Here is a 17,236-nt window from a genome sequence, read left to right as displayed (position 1 = left end):
GTTTTTAAAAGTGTTTGAAAGTATGTAAACAATATTAAGCAGAAACTATAACTGAACTTTTAATGAAGTAAGTCCATAAAGTAGTACTTGTACTTATTTATATATGTATACATATTCCCAACAATCATAGCCATAAGTATACTTTACACGTACATATAAACTACAAGTAGCCACTACTATTGACTGACCACAACAATTCATTTGAATTGAGATTTAATTGAATTCTCTTGAATTTTTCATTGAATAAATTGATTTGAGTTGATATTTTCTCAATCACGCTGAGCAAAAACTAACTATGAACAGATCTGTTGTGTTTGATACCAGATCAATTGTGAGCTCAGTTGTTGGTGAGACGTGTTTTGAAACGGTTGTGCTTATTTGTCTAATCGAAGAGACGACGTAAATATTGTGAAATGGTCTAACGACTGGCCGTTTAATACAATTTAATCGCTAATAAAGTGAGTGCATCATATCAATTAAATAAAAAAATATAAATAAATAATCAACAATAACAAAAAAAAAAATATATATATACAAAAACAAATAAATTTTTTTATAATATAAAATTCAAGAATTTATTGATAATTTGTCTAAAAAAGTGAAAAAAATTCTGTGAAAAAAAAGACAAAACGTTCAACGACTGGTTTAATCTGCACTTTCAGGTCTTAAATGTTTTGAAACTCTCTGTGTGTTTTGTATGTGTGTGTATGCGCTAATGTGTGGAGTCTGTTGAAAAATCAAAAACAAAAAATTTTTAACAACAAAAGTTCTAAATACATAAACAAAATTTTAATAAAAAAAAAAAATAAAACTGATCTGGTTTTAAAGAGCATCCATATACAATATGTCTAAACCATCAGCCCTATGCTGGAAATTGTGTTGAAATAAGAAGGAACCCCTTTGGATATTAAAACGTTTGCTCTGATAGTATCATGATATTGTGACGGTAAATGTATTTTTGGACTACTAAGGAGGGATTTTTGGAGGATTAAAAAATTTTTTAAAAGGGTTTTTGGTAAAAAAGATACATCAAAAATATTACACTTACCGTTGTTTATTTAAAAAAATAAGTAATAAGTTTAGTAAAATTTACAAGAATTTTAACATACTTGGTCAGATTGAATGAAAATAAACATGAGGGAGCTTTTTGGCACTTTCTTATTGTCTAACGAAAATGTACTTTATTAGCTTTATAAGAGTATTCCCATGATATCCTTTTTATAAATTTGTAGTTCCAATTTCGATTAAATTTAACTTCGGAAAGGGTACGAAGCACATAGGGTAAGGTAGTTTTAATAAAAAATAATTCTATATAAAGAGATTACATACTGAGATATTATTAGCGCTGTCAGTATAAAAAACAATAAAATTTATAAATAAACTAACTAGTGGTTCTCTGATCGCTTTGCAGGCCCTTGATTGGGCATGTTGACTCTCCACGAATTGGTTCGGAAGTTATGTGTAATTGACAGAAATTTAATACCACGACGCCATCTAGCGGATAGTTTTCAAACTTAACAGGAATACTCCTCACGATCGCTTGAAATTTTGTCCCATAAGGTGTAGTAGTTCTTGAGTTTATCGGTCACCAACAAACATTACTCTTTTATTGATATAGATAGATAGATAGATAGATAGATAGATAGATAGATAGATAGATAGATAGATAGATAGATAGATAGATAGATAGATAGATAGATAGATAGATAGATAGATAGATAGATAGATAGATAGATAGATAGATAGATAGATAGATAGATAGATAGATAGATAGATAGATAGATAGATAGATAGATAGATAGATAGATAGATAGATAGATAGATAGATAGATAGATAGATAGATAGATAGATAGATAGATAGATAGATAGATAGATAGATGGATAGATATATGGATAGATAGATAGATAGATAGATAGATAGATAGATAGATAGATAGATAGATAGATAGATAGATAGATTAGATAGATAGATAGATAGATAGATAGATAGATAGATAGATAGATAGATAGATAGATAGATAGATAGATAGATAGATAGATAGATAGATAGATAGATAGATAGATAGATAGATAGATAGATAGATAGATAGATAGATGAATATATAGATATATCCGCCTTAGAGTTTATCACTTCCAAATTATTCGATTAAAGGGAGTTCATACCCTTCTGAGATCCCTGATTTTTAATATTAGGTTACTTATGAAAACTTACGACCTGTCTTAAATCAAACCAAATTATCTTGAAAATTGCAACCTGCAGTTTGATTAAAAGACGAACGGACGGACATCGATTAAGAAAGTGATTTTCAGTTGATTGGTATACTACATACATCAGCACAAACCCATAATACCCTCCCCACTATAGTGGTGTTGGGTATACAAAATAGTTTATCGTTTAAGTATTGCCTTAATATATACATACATCCGTATTAAATGAATTCGAGAATATATGATATGATTTAAACATATAGGACAATCCATAATTGACTCAAATCCCCATAAATACATATATTTTTTTTCGGGAAATTACTACAATACTTATAATTTGAAATCAGATATGTGAAACAAATTAATTAACAATATTGAATATTTTAATAAATATCGAATACTAAAAGTATTGATCGATTATAAAACCTAGACCAAAAATTAGGCCTATTTCCGAAACTTAATTAAAGAATTAAAAAGAAATTAATTGAGTTCTTGCTTATCTTTTAGATCATTTTGAATAGGGCTGATAAAAATAAAATATTTATTGTAAACTCGATTATATGAAAAGTAGTGATTCAAGAGCCTATTCCTATTAAAATAACTTTAAATATGTGGTTTTTATTCAAATCGATTTATATTTAGATTTTTTCTGAATAGAGCTGATATTTATAAATAAGTACATTTCTCCGAACTCGAATGTATGACATGTTGCAATAAAACATTTTTTTTAAGTAAATAGTTATCAGTAAATTAAATCGCTTTAATAAAGTACAACAATAATTAACATATTTTACTATACATATAAAATAATTTATAAATATAATTATAATAAAAGTTTAGTTTTAACAAATTTTTTAAATAAAACAATAAACAAATAACACAATGATGCTAGTTTTAAATTAAATAAATAATTAGGCATATAAAATTTAATAATATGTGAAAAACCAATAATTATTAAAACATATAAAGAACAAATTATCCTACAAAATTAAAATTTTTAGTGATTTACCTATGATAAGATGTAGGAAATATAATAAAACTAAAATAATTGAAAAAAATATATATATTTATTGTTTGATTTTTAAATTTTGTTGTAGAGTGTAGAATTTGTGAAAAAAAAATAAAAATATAATTTTGAGTGGGGTACCGGTACAAGTATAAACAAAAATTTACATATGAAAACAATAATTGAACAGGTTTTAGAACTGGTTGATATTTATGTGGAATCGTTAAAGAACAGTTAAATGTTCGATTACAGTAACAAAGATGCGGCTATAAATATTAGGAGAATTTTTAAAGCCGTACACTTAGTAATAATATTATATTTTTTTGCAGAAATATAATAGGTCTGTTCGCGTACTCGATAATTTGTAATAATTTGTAACAATTGTTACAGGATTCCGTTCGCGTACTTTTGAAAACTTGCAACGAGAGAGTAAGAGAGCGATAAAAATGACAGTTCGTTGATAGAGAATTTTTTAATTTTACTGGATATTTTTTCCCCAGTTCACAACAAATGTCAAATGAATTCAATATTCATATGTATTAAGGCATATCACAGTTCTTGAGGATGTGTTAATGAAAAAATCTGCGTTTTTTTTCTAAAAGTTAAAATTTTAGTTTCGATTTTATCTATATTTTAAATTTTGAACTGATTAGGTTTTGGTTCGTTAACTAATCTTCAATACCAATAAAAAGTTTAACAATAATTTTTATTTTTGGTTAATACTTGTATTAGATATAATTTAAAATAAATTAATTTAAATATGTTTTAATTAAACAAAACATATGCGCAGTTAATTGTTGGTAAAACGTAGTTAATTTACTGTGATGCTAGAAAAATTGCAAATTAGAGAGGTCATTACTATGAAATAAACCAGTTTCCTACATATCATACTAATCATCTAAAGTCAAGAATCTTTGACTATAGAATAAGAGAAAATATAATTTAACTGGTCTAAAGGATCTTAAATGTTAATAACTTAATAATTAAGTTTAATGTTTATTCAATTATTTTTGGTGCCTAAAAATTTTGGTCTAGTCTAGTTTGGTCCTTCAAGTAATGTCATATCAAAGGAATAAACATCTTTCGTTATTAGTTCTAGCAACACAGGACAAACTCCATTTAAACAGTCATGTATTTAGTTTGATAACTTTCACTCACTGTAACTTAGAGAGTCCTTGACCGATCTTGTTGAAAAACTAGACTAGATGTCTAAGTGCTTAATGTGAACACCTGCCTTGACGGCCTTATTTCACGTTGCACAGTGGTATAGGAAAAAAAAGAGGGAAATAATTCGGTAACTTCTAAACGGTTAATCCGATTTTAATGAAATTTGGTATGGACAAAGAGGAGGTGTTGTCGAGTTTAGGTTTTGAATTTGTTAGGCATGTTTTACTACCTAAATTTTTATTAATTTTTACAGCCACTTTTAACGATTAATCTTTTATTCTTTATCCCTAAAAAAATTAAAATTAAATTAACTTGTTGTTAAGCGAATAAAAAAAAATGGCGAAAATCGGGAATATTTGGACCCGCTATTATCAAAAAACTAAAGTAAGGACGGTAAAAATTTTAATTTTCAAGTGCGAATATCTCCTAAACTATAAGAGATAATTTAATTTTTTATAGTGCTCGATGAGGAGATTCTATATACGAAATTTTTTTTAAATCGGAACTCAAATGAAGAAATAGGATCGTTTTAAAAATTTAACATAGCCGAGGTGTCCTAATTTGAGGATCCCCGCCGGGCCCCTGGTTGGCCTATAAGGTCCAAATTCAAAACCTAAACTCGACAACACCTCCTCTTCGTGCATACCAAATTTCATTAAAATCGGATTAACCGTTTTTTTTTTCCTATACCACTGTGCGTTGGTCTTTTTCATCCACTGGGTAGAATTGAGACGGTCTACCACGCGCCTTCTATGAAGAACTCAGGAGGCAATTTTGTACATGACTGTACCGGTTCATGTACAAGCACTTTGCTAAAGTACTCGAGCTATCTAATCTCTTGCCATAGTAGCCCCGTTGCAGAATGATAGGCAGCATGGGATCAATTCCAATGCAAACCCCGACAAGGAAAAAGGAATCACTGGTCTAAAGCCAATAGAAGGGCAGACTAAACCAACATCAGGTGAAATCAATCATCCGGAATACCGGAAGGTGATCAACCTTATGATGTTATGAAATATTACATTATTTAAAATGTAATCCCCATCAACTAAAGACCCATTCTAGTGCATTCCTATATTCAATAGGACTATCACCCTTTCAAAACGATCGGAAGACTTGACATGAAATCCCCCATGTATACAAAAGAGTCGTGTAGCTTAATGATTGGTACTTCTTAAACGTACTTTTTGTACAAATGGATAGTACTTTTCATAAAAGCTGAATTTACAAGAATTTTAATATATTTTTATTAACAGTTCCAACTGTAAACTCTTTACGGTATTGTTGTTAGTATTGTAAATTAAAGTGGTTAAAAATAAATTAATTAAAGAAATATTTATAGCTTTTTATGGGAAACAGTTTTAATGATTTATTAAGAATTGACGGTGGTAGGCAAAAACTCAATTGTCCGAAAATCTCTTACACCAAGAACTTGAAAAATTCTTGAGAATTATTTAAACCAGTTTGTTTTAAGCAGAATTTGTATTAATTTTAGATTTTTTCCAGTTTGCTCTGTATTGACGTATGGGAAATTCCAAGATATGAACTGTTTAAGATTCAAATGCTAAACTTTATTACAAAAATAATAATGTAAATTCAATAAATTCTAAGTACGTTTACTTTTTCTATAATTTTGAAGTTCTCCGAAGACAGAAATTTGATTTTAATTTTGATCAAGAAATAAAGAGCCAAACACTTTATAAAAAGGCTCAAGACTAAAAATTGTTGATCCATTTCGACTGGTCAGTGAGTTTTAATAAATAAAGTTCATATTTTACTCAAGCCCCCTCATATTAATATATAAAAGAGTCGCGTTTATGACTGGCTGAACCTATTAAGTTCATTTAGGTAATTCCAGAACTTCCCATTGAAACATTATTGAGAATGATCAAAAGGGAACTTTTTGGTACTTATTTTTTTTAAATATTTTCTATAATATTGAACCTAGAAGCATAATATTTAAAATCCTGGGTCCTGAGTGAATGAAACACTATAATTATAAACATTTTAGTAATTTTTCTTATTTGTTACTTTATCCAAAACTTTTGCATAACTTTCAGCAACCCCTCGTACTTATAAGGAAATCAATAAAATAAATTTGTATGTTATTGATTGATGATGCTTTACGAGTAGATCATTTTATTTATTACAACAATATGACATTGAACTTAAAAAATCCCGCAAAACTACAGTGTGTTAAATAATAAATGAAACAATATCACATACATGACTCTATACTTAATTGATTGATATAAAAACTTTTTTTAAGCAGAATTTTATTGTTTTTGAAATAAAATAATTGTATGTATTTTTTTTACTTTACTAGGAAAAAAAAAACAACATCATCAAACAACGTTTTTTAATAAATAAGCAAATTGATAAACAATTTCATTGTTAAAATAACAAATTAAACAAAAAGACTATACTGTATTTAAATAAAAGAAAACCAAAGAAAACAAAATGCAACTACGAAACTTTAGAACTAGAAATGTTAAGAAATATTCAATGTCACAGATAATGCTGATGATGATGCACTGGGTACTGATGGGTATCATGCTGTTGCAACAAATGAAAACAACAGATGCTGTCAAATTTAGTAAGTGAGATTTTAATTAGTTATTTAGCAAAATAATTAATTGATTTATTAAAAAAATAAACATAGAGGAAGACATAATAGAACGGAAAGTTAAGAGAGTTCCCGCTCTATGTAATTCTCTGTGTAAATCATGCATGGAAAATTTAAATTTTAAAGTAGACTAGACTATAGACTATAGACTAGACTAGACTAGACTATAGACTAGACTATAGACTAGACTATAGACTAGACTATAGACTAGACTATAGACTAGACTAGACTATAGACTAGACTAGACTATAGACTAGACTAGACTATAGACTAGACTAGACTATAGACTAGACTAGACTATAGACTAGACTAGACTATAGACTAGACTATAGACTAGACTATAGACTAGACTATAGACTAGACTAGACTAGACTATAGACTAGACTATAGACTAGACTATAGACTAGACTATAGACTAGACTATAGACTAGACTATAGACTAGACTACAGACTAGACTATAGACTAGACTATAGACTAGACTATAGACTAGACTATAGACTAGACTATAGACTAGACTATAGACTAGACTATAGACTAGACTATAGACTAGACTATAGACTAGACTATAGACTAGACTATAGACTAGACTATAGACTAGACTATAGACTAGACTATAGACTAGACTATAGACTAGACTATAGACTAGACTATAGACTAGACTATAGACTAGACTATAGACTAGACTATAGACTAGACTATAGACTAGACTATAGACTAGACTATAGACTAGACTATAGACTAGACTATAGACTAGACTATAGACTAGACTATAGACTAGACTATAGACTAGACTATAGACTAGACTATAGACTAGACTATAGACTAGACTATAGACTAGACTATAGACTAGACTATAGACTAGACTATAGACTAGACTATAGACTAGACTATAGACTAGACTATAGACTAGACTATAGACTAGACTATAGACTAGACTATAGACTAGACTATAGACTAGACTATAGACTAGACTATAGACTAGACTAGACTATAGACTAGACTAGACTATACTAGACTAGACTATAGACTAGACTAGACTATAGACTAGACTATAGACTAGACTATAGACTAGACTATAGACTAGACTATAGACTAGACTATAGACTAGACTATAGACTAGACTATAGACTAGACTATAGACTAGACTATAGACTAGACTATAGACTAGACTATAGACTAGACTATAGACTAGACTATAGACTAGACTATAGACTAGACTATAGACTAGACTATAGACTAGACTATAGACTAGACTATAGACTAGACTATAGACAGACTATAGACTAGAACTATAGACTAGACTATAGACTAGACTATAACTAGACTATAGACTAGACTATAGACTACTGTACTCACTTAGACTAGACTATAGAAATAGACTATAGGACTAGACTATAGACTAGACTATAGACTAGACTATAGACCTAGACCTATAGACTAGACTATAGCCTAGATCTAGACTAGACTAGACTATCGACTAGACTAGACTATAGCTAGAGACGAGACTAAGACTAGACTATAGACTAGACTATAGTACTAGACTTAGACCTAAATGACTAGACATAGACTAGACTATAGACTAAGACTATAGGAACTAGACTATAGACTAGACTATAGACTAGACTATAGACTAGACTATAGACTCTAGACTATAGACTAGGACTATAGACTAGACTAGACTACTGGACTAGACTATAGACCTACTAGACTAGATAGATACTAGACTATAGGCCTAGACTATAGACTAGACTATAGACTAGACTACAGACTAGACTATAGACTAGACTATAGACTAGACTATAGACTAGACTATAGACTAGACTATAGACTAGACTATAGACTAGACTATAGACTAGACTATAGACTAGACTATAGAGACTATACTAGACTATAGACTAGACTATAGACTAGACTATAGACTAGACTATAGACTAGACTATAGACTAGACTATAGACTAGACTAGACTAGACTATAGACTAGACTATAGACTAGACTATAGACTAGACTATAGACTAGACTATAGACTAGACTATAGACTAGACTATAGACTAGACTATAGACTAGACTATAGACTAGACTATAGACTAGACTATAGACTAGACTATAGACTAGACTATAGACTAGACTATAGACTAGACTATAGACTAGACTATAGACTAGACTATAGACTAGACTATAGACTAGACTATAGACTAGACTATAGACTAGACTATAGACTAGACTATAGACTAGACTATAGACTAGACTATAGACTAGCTATAGACTAGACTATAGACTAGACTATAGACTAGACTATAGACTAGACTATAGACTAGACTTGACTGACTAGACTAGACTATAGACTAGACTATAGACAGACTATAGATAGACTTATAGACTAGACTATAGACTAGACTATAGACTAGACTATAGACTAGACTATAGACTAGACTATAGACTAGACTATAGACTAGATATAGACTAGACTATAGCGACTAGACTATAGACTAGACTATAGACTAGACTATAGACTAGACTATAGACTAGACTATAGACTAGACGATAGACTACAGCACTATAGACTAGACTATAGACTAGACTATAGACTAGACTATAGACTAGACTATAGACTAGACTATAGACTAGACTATAGACTAGACTATAGACTAACTATAGACTAGATATGACTAGACTATAGACTAGACTATAGACTAGACTATAGACTAGACTATAGACTAGACTATAGACTAGACTATAGGACTAGACTATAGACTAGACTATAGACTAGACTATAGACTAGACTATAGACTAGACTATAGACTAGACTATAGACTAGACTATAGACTAGACTATAGACTAGACTATAGACTAGACTATAGACTAGACTATAGACTAGACTATAGACTAGACTATAGACTAGACTATAGACTAGACTATAGACTAGACTATAGACTAGACTATAGACTAGACTATAGACTAGACTATAGACTAGACTATAGACTAGACTATAGACTAGACTATAGACTAGACTATAGACTAGACTATAGACTAGACTATAGACTAGACTATAGACTAGACTATAGACTAGACTATAGACTAGACTATAGACTAGACTATAGACTAGACTATAGACTAGACTATAGACTAGACTATAGACTAGACTATAGACTAGACTATAGACTAGACTATAGACTAGACTATAGACTAGACTATAGACTAGACTATAGACTAGACTATAGACTAGACTATAGACTAGACTATAGACTAGACTATAGACTAGACTATAGACTAGACTATAGACTAGACTATAGACTAGACTATAGACTAGACTATAGACTAGACTATAGACTAGACTATAGACTAGACTATAGACTAGACTATAGACTAGACTATAGACTAGACTATAGACTAGACTAGACTATAGACTAGACTATAGACTAGACTATAGACTAGACTAAGACTATAGACTAGACTATAGACTAGACTATAGACTAGACTATAGACTAGACTATAGACTAGACTATAGACTAGACTATAGACTAGACTATAGACTAGACTATAGACTAGACTATAGACTAGACTATAGACTAGACTATAGACTAGACTATAGACTAGACTATAGACTAGACTATAGACTAGACTATAGACTAGACTATAGACTAGACTATAGACTAGACTATAGACTAGACTATAGACTAGACTATAGACTAGACTATAGACTAGACTATAGACTAGACTATAGACTAGACTATAGACTAGACTATAGACTAGACTATAGACTAGACTATAGACTAGACTATAGACTAGACTATAGACTAGACTATAGACTAGACTATAGACTAGACTATAGACTAGACTATAGACTAGACTATAGACTAGACTATAGACTAGACTATAGACTAGACTAAAGACTAGACTACAGAATATTATTTGGAATACTTATCAAAAGTTTATAAGTAAGAAAAAGTACCGAATATGTTGTGGGGTACCGCGATATTTTTTGATATCAAAAGTACTAAAGTACTGAATTTTCCATGTCTGGTCTAAATAATGATAATATCTATTTAAGAGAACAATTTGTTTAAGAGAAACAAATTGTTCTCTTAATAGCTGGTTTCTCTTGTAAATAACTAGCACTCTTTGTTGCAGAAGGCGATAATTGTGTAACGAAAAATCAACCGGGTATTTGTAGAGAATGGGGCGAATGTCCCATTATAAAAACATTAATCGAAACAGGAGAGTATACCAATCGTCAGGTAGTAAGTTGTGGTTTTGGCATACGAGAAGAATTGATTTGTTGTCCTGTCATTAGATCAGAACCGGATATGGAAACAACTACTGTAGAAAATGGTGATCGTTTTATAGTGTAAGTATTTTTGAGAGTTGTATTCAGTACTTATATGCAAATATACTTATGAATTGTATATGTATAAATGTTTTAGATGTTGTTGACACTGTACACTGAGAGAAGCGTTGAAAAGTAAAATGATTTTTTATTTTTTTAGCTGAAATTTGAAATACTGAAAATAATCTTAAAAATATCTAAAAGCAGAGGCGTTGTTCCCGATTAACGCAATGTGGCTTGTCAAATTTTATACTGAAAATAAGTCGTCCACATATTCAACGTATACAAATTATCATTTATTTTAAGTTAATGTTGCTCTTGAGACAATATTTGTTAATTCTGTATAATAATGATTTTTTAGTAAAGTTGTCCGTTAAGTAAAATGTTATATTCGGAATATTGCATTTTTTTTTTAATTACAATTCCATTGATGTCAATTAAATTTTGTAAAAATTTTCGAATTATCTAAAAGGTTTTTTTTTCATTATAATATTGCTTTTTCTAAATAAACCATTATCTAAAAATTTCTCTTTAGTTGAAAATTCAATTTTCTTAGAGCTCTCTTGCTCTTATAAACATGCAATCTCACACACACATATGTACATATATAAAAATTCTTACTCTCTGTTTATGCCAGCTTTATAACAGAGCTCTCTTGAGCTAATTTGTCACCCAAAGAGCTATCTTATAAGAAAACACTTTTGTACTCTTGTTTTTACACAGAAAACAGAAAACTCATTTGACACTCTCTGCCGATGCCCGCTTTACAATCAAAATCTTCTGTTTTACTCTTAATCGCTCCTCTCATTGTATGTTTTTATCGTTTTTGCATTAATTCACACACTAATTTGCACATTTTTTATTCTCTCTCTCTTTTATAATTGAAATGTATTGGTTACTGGTATCTATCACTAACAATAACTATTGCTTCTTTTCTAATCTCTTTCCTCCTCTCTTTCCCTTCCGCTTAACCAAAAAACAAACAAAATTTAACAAATCAAAATTTAGACCAACTACAACTCAAGCTCCTGTAACAGATTTTTGGTTGCCTTTACTGCAAACTAACACCACTACAGCAGCTCCAGACTTTTGGGCAGATTTATTGATCTCAACTACCAGCACGACCACTACCACCATAAAACCCTTGATTGTGGGAGAACAAAGATTAAATGAAAGTTCGGAATTTTTTGACTTTAATGCTTTACTCAGTGGCAATCAGGGTAAATCGGAACGACAGACAAGTTCGGTTGGTAATAAGCCAAATGTGAATCCCTCTAATGGAGGTTTTGTGGGTGTGAATGGAAATGGTAATGGTCGTAATAATTTAAATACTGCAGCAGTCAATACGAATCAATGGAATTTTGAACAGCCTGTTAATAGTTTTAATAGGGTACCCGGCCTACCAAATAATAATAATAATAATGGCCGAGGCAATAATGGTGCCAGCAATTTCTGGGCAAATGGTAATGGAAATGTTGGTAGAGGCCAGCTAAACAACGGTAGAGGTCAACTAAATTTTGGTAGAGGCCAGTTAAATGGCCAACAAAATTTAGGTAGGGGCCAGTTGAATGGTCAACAAAATAATGGTCGTGGACGTGGTAATCAAAACAATGGTAGGGGTCGTAATGGCATGGGCAATCAAAATGCTGGTTTTATTTTCCCCGAAAGTAATATGAGACCCACTAATCAGTTTTTTGAAATTGAAGATACTAACAATCGCAGACCTGGTAGGCCTGTTAATACTATGCAAACTCAAAATCCCAGTACTGTAATTGCAAACAATCCCCATAATAACAAAAGTAATGATCCTAAGGATGAAGATAGTAGAATAGAAGACTTAATTAAGAATGTATTCGATACTACAAATAATGCCAATAAGCAACCTGAAATGAGTATAGATGATGCAATAGCTAATATTTTCAATGTTAATAAACCGGAAAATGCTCAACTAAATAATAAAAATCCTTCTGCACCAATTGCAAATAATCCTCAAGCCTCGGGGACTTGGTTGAGGCCTCAAGAAAACCTTAGTAATCGCGATGTGGAGTTTATACCTCATCAGCAGGTGGAATTTGTAAATCCACAATCGCCAGCTCATTTTCAAATTGCACCAGATCTAGAGAATCAACTGTCGGGCAATGATTTAGATGTAGCACCCTCTACTAGTTTCATACAACAACCCGTAGTAGTTGAGACTTGGTCTAATAATCCGGTACATAGACAAGAATTAAATCCCATACAAATAGTTTATGAGAATCTAGTTAATTCAGGCATGGATATTGTTAAAGCCCAGGAGCAAGAAGTCGAACATGTCTTTAACCAACAGCAACAACAGTTTCTACAGCAACAGCCACAATTTGGTCAACAGGGTTCCCATGTAGTAGTGGTACAACCTCTACCGCATGCCCAACAATTTCTGCAACACCCACAATTTATACATCAACCTGCCTTAGTTCCCTCACAACTCGGACAAGAACATTTTCAAGCATCGGTTCATGAAAACGAGTCTTCGTCTAAAGAACCTCGTTCTACCTCACCGCTACAACAGTTTGTACCACAACAACCTAACAGTGCTACGCCTCTGATTGTACAGTCGCCACCCACACAAATATTGGATCCATTCAAACCATTCGAATTCCGCCCACCGCCAGATGATGAAAACCCTTCTTTCGAAGACGATAATTCATTAAGGTGGTTATATAAAATCATTGTGTTCCTAACATTTTCGCAGTTTTTATTCATCTAACCTCTCATTTAAGTCGTATAATTAACTTTTGGTTTAGGCTAACAATATTTTAAATTAATTACTATTTTTTCTTGTTAATTTTTTTTTAGCCCAAAACCGACACCGGATATTAAAACCAATGAAAATGATAGACCAGCTGTCAGAGGTGAGTTTAAATGGAGAATATTCATTTGATTTTGTATTTACATATTTACTGTTGACTTCTAGCTTGCCGGCGTATTGAGCGTGGTTTAGCTGCATCTTTGTCGCCTCATATTTTGGGTGGTGTACCAGCTGAACTGGGCGAATTTCCCCATATGGTGGCAATAGGTTATAGTCGTATTGGTGGTGACAATAGACCTCCCTACGATATACGTTGTGGTGGTACTTTAATCGATAAACGTTTCGTTTTGACAGCTGCTCATTGCGTTTCGGAACGTGAAAATGTCCCCTCTATTGTACGTTTGGGTGTGGTGAATTTCACGGATCCCAAAGAAATGAGCAATGCTGTGGAATTGAGAATAAAGGTAAGAGTTAATGTATTTCGCTTATTTTACTCCGTTTGTAATTTCAACAAAATAGGGTATATATGTATATTCCGAGTCCTTATAGATAGGGGAGACGATTTAGCCATGTCCATCTGTCTGTCTGTCCATATGAATGTTGCAATCAGTTTTCTGTGGAGCCGGACATCTGCAAGAACCGTTTCCTCAATAATTCTTTCATACATGCTTTTGAGTATCGTATTTAAAGTCATCTAAATCGGAACATATATAACGGATATAGGTTCAAAATTTCATATAACTTCCATACAAATTTACATACTCTTGGAAAATGGAGTTATTTTTAAAAACTTCATCTGGAATATCGGAATTACCACAAATTTTCACTATATATCAAATATCAATAGATATTGTATTACAAACTAAGACCTAGATCGGTCTATAATTGACCATAGCACTCATAGAACGTCCCACAGTGGGGCAGAAAGGAAATCTTTTCGAAATAAATCTGGCATTTCTAAAAGCCTAGTGCGATCAGCATAAATTTTGACATGACTTTAGCAAAGGAGTATTCGAGTTTAAATATTGCAAATGGACCACACAAGTACTCCAGGGCCGGTCCTATGGGGGCTCAAAGTAGGATACCTTCGATATGTAAAATTTTTAAACGCGTGCCATTGTTTTGTTTCCCAACCGATTTCAAAGATTTTTATATATTTGGAATGCACTCGGCAAGGTCTTATATAACTCTTATAATTTCCGAGAGAAAATTGAAATTTGAACATTTTGTAATACATTGGCCCGTTTTGCTAATAAAGGACGTAATTTCAGATCGAATGGTTTGGTATAAAAACTGTCCTCTTTTTTGAATCGCTCCTACTTCCTTTCGAATTTGACGTATTCTAAAGTCCCTAAGCTGGGATTTGAAAACGGATAACGGTCTGCTTTTTTTGTTTCGCTCTAAACATAAGCATTTCCGAAAATTCCGGTCTTGTAGGGGAGACTAACCTTCAGTTCAAATTTTAAATCTTTTAGAAGACTTTTTTTTGGCAAAATTTTAACAAAATCTATATAAAATTGTTATTTCCCAGGAAACCTATATCCATGATGACTATTTAACACGTTTAACTTACAATGATATAGCCATTTTGGAACTAGAACGTGATGTGGAATTCAGTGAATACATTTATCCAGTATGTTTATATACAAATATAACGGATCCCGATACCAGCATTAAACTATGGGTTACCGGTTGGGGTACTGTTAATACCACCAGTAAGTTGTTATAAAATAAATTTCACCAAAAAAACCTTAATAATTGAAATGTTAAACATTTTAGCGCGCAGCTTTTCTAACATATTACTAAAAGCTCCTTTGCACACGGCACCTTTGGAAAGTTGTAATAGAAGTTTTACGGAATATGGTTTAAATCGAAGAATACCAGAGGGTATAATACGTACACAATTTTGTGCCGAGGATAAAGATCAAATTAAAGATGCCTGTCAAGGCGATTCGGGAGGACCTTTGAATTTGATAGTGGATGGTAAGATGTTATGATTTTATAAAGCTGATTTAAAGTTAAAAGTTTTATTTTTGTATGTTTTTAGAATCTTATAAAAATTACCGTTTAGTGGGTGTGGTATCTTCGGGTTTCGGTTGTGCTTCCTCAACGCCTGGTTTGTATACTAGAGTGGCTGCTTTCTTAGATTTCATAGAGAAAATTGTGTGGCCCAATGGAGGAGATTAAATTTATGTTTTATTTTAATGACTTTAATAAATAATAAAAAATAAATTTAATAAATTAATACTAAAAGTGATTTAATGAATAAGTGTGATAAGTTTTACTCTAGTGATTTTTTTTTCTTTTACCCAGCCAATAAATTATATTAATTATTTAAGTCTATATATGTATACATATAGATGTATTTTGCCATACCATACATACATATGTATGTACGTAATAAATCTTTAAATAATATAAAGTTTAGTTCTTAGTTTTGACTTTATTCTTTCTCACTAAACAACAAGAAGCAACATGTGTTTGTTTGGCACAATTTAAGTGTTTAGCCTACTAAAAGTATGCTACAAAAAATAAACATATCAAGCAAACACACATATACACATACACACACCTAGGCAAACATCAACACTAGGCTAAATTACGATACACTTTGTAAACATTAGAAACCGGATATTATTTTAGTATACAAAGCCTTAACGCATGCTTTAGTTTTTTTGTATTACGAAAGTGAGAGAGAGTATACTCTCCTAAAAGCTTTAATTTAGGGTGGCCATATTTTTAGCAAAGCAAGTTTATGGTAGAAACAGCTGTTTGTTTAAAGCTTTTGTTAAATATTTTCATTTTTAAATACAATGCACGCCTTTAATTTACCTTTAGTTGTACGCGAATATTCAAAGCATAATAATTGCTAGTGGAAAAACGTCAAGAGAACGGCAAATGTTTAACGGTTTTATTTTATTTAAATAAAATTTTAAAGAAAATGTTTTAATTATGGAAAAATAAAAAAATGGGTTAATGTGCTTAAAATACTAAAATAAATTATTAATTGAAAAAATTAACTAAAAAAACAAAAATTTTAAAAATTAAAATAAATTTATTAAAAAAATTAAAAATTTTAAAAAATTTCAAATCTAAAAAAATAAAACTTTAATA

General features: G+C 31.1%; 1 protein-coding gene across 3 annotated transcripts; it reads left to right on the top strand.

The window, feature by feature from the left end:
- The first annotated feature begins 331 nt into the window (after positions 1 to 331).
- On the top strand, positions 332 to 16,379 carry LOC119609266 (serine protease Hayan-like). 3 transcript variants are annotated; one of them, XM_037963985.1, is made up of 9 exons: positions 332 to 459; positions 6,713 to 6,978; positions 11,142 to 11,355; positions 12,343 to 14,025; positions 14,170 to 14,225; positions 14,288 to 14,586; positions 15,654 to 15,837; positions 15,902 to 16,105; positions 16,170 to 16,379. In XM_037963985.1, exons 2-9 carry the CDS (start codon positions 6,843 to 6,845, stop codon positions 16,307 to 16,309), a joined length of 2,916 nt encoding a protein of 971 aa, XP_037819913.1. In that variant the 5' UTR covers positions 332 to 459; positions 6,713 to 6,842; the 3' UTR covers positions 16,310 to 16,379. The 3 variants fall into 3 exon arrangements, with proteins under 3 accessions (XP_037819913.1, XP_037819910.1, XP_037819912.1); XM_037963982.1 differs by having other exon boundaries at positions 338 to 459; positions 6,711 to 6,978; positions 11,139 to 11,355; XM_037963984.1 differs by having other exon boundaries at positions 339 to 458; positions 6,709 to 6,978.
- The last annotated feature ends 857 nt before the right edge of the window (positions 16,380 to 17,236 follow it).

This window comes from Lucilia sericata, unplaced genomic scaffold, assembly GCF_015586225.1.
Source record: "Lucilia sericata isolate MDLA Ls3-8-SP2 unplaced genomic scaffold, ASM1558622v1 Contig000954F_arrow, whole genome shotgun sequence".
Lineage (NCBI taxonomy): Eukaryota > Metazoa > Arthropoda > Insecta > Diptera > Calliphoridae > Lucilia > Lucilia sericata.
Note: the sequence above shows the minus strand (reverse complement) of the source record. Positions and strands in the feature narration are given on the sequence as shown.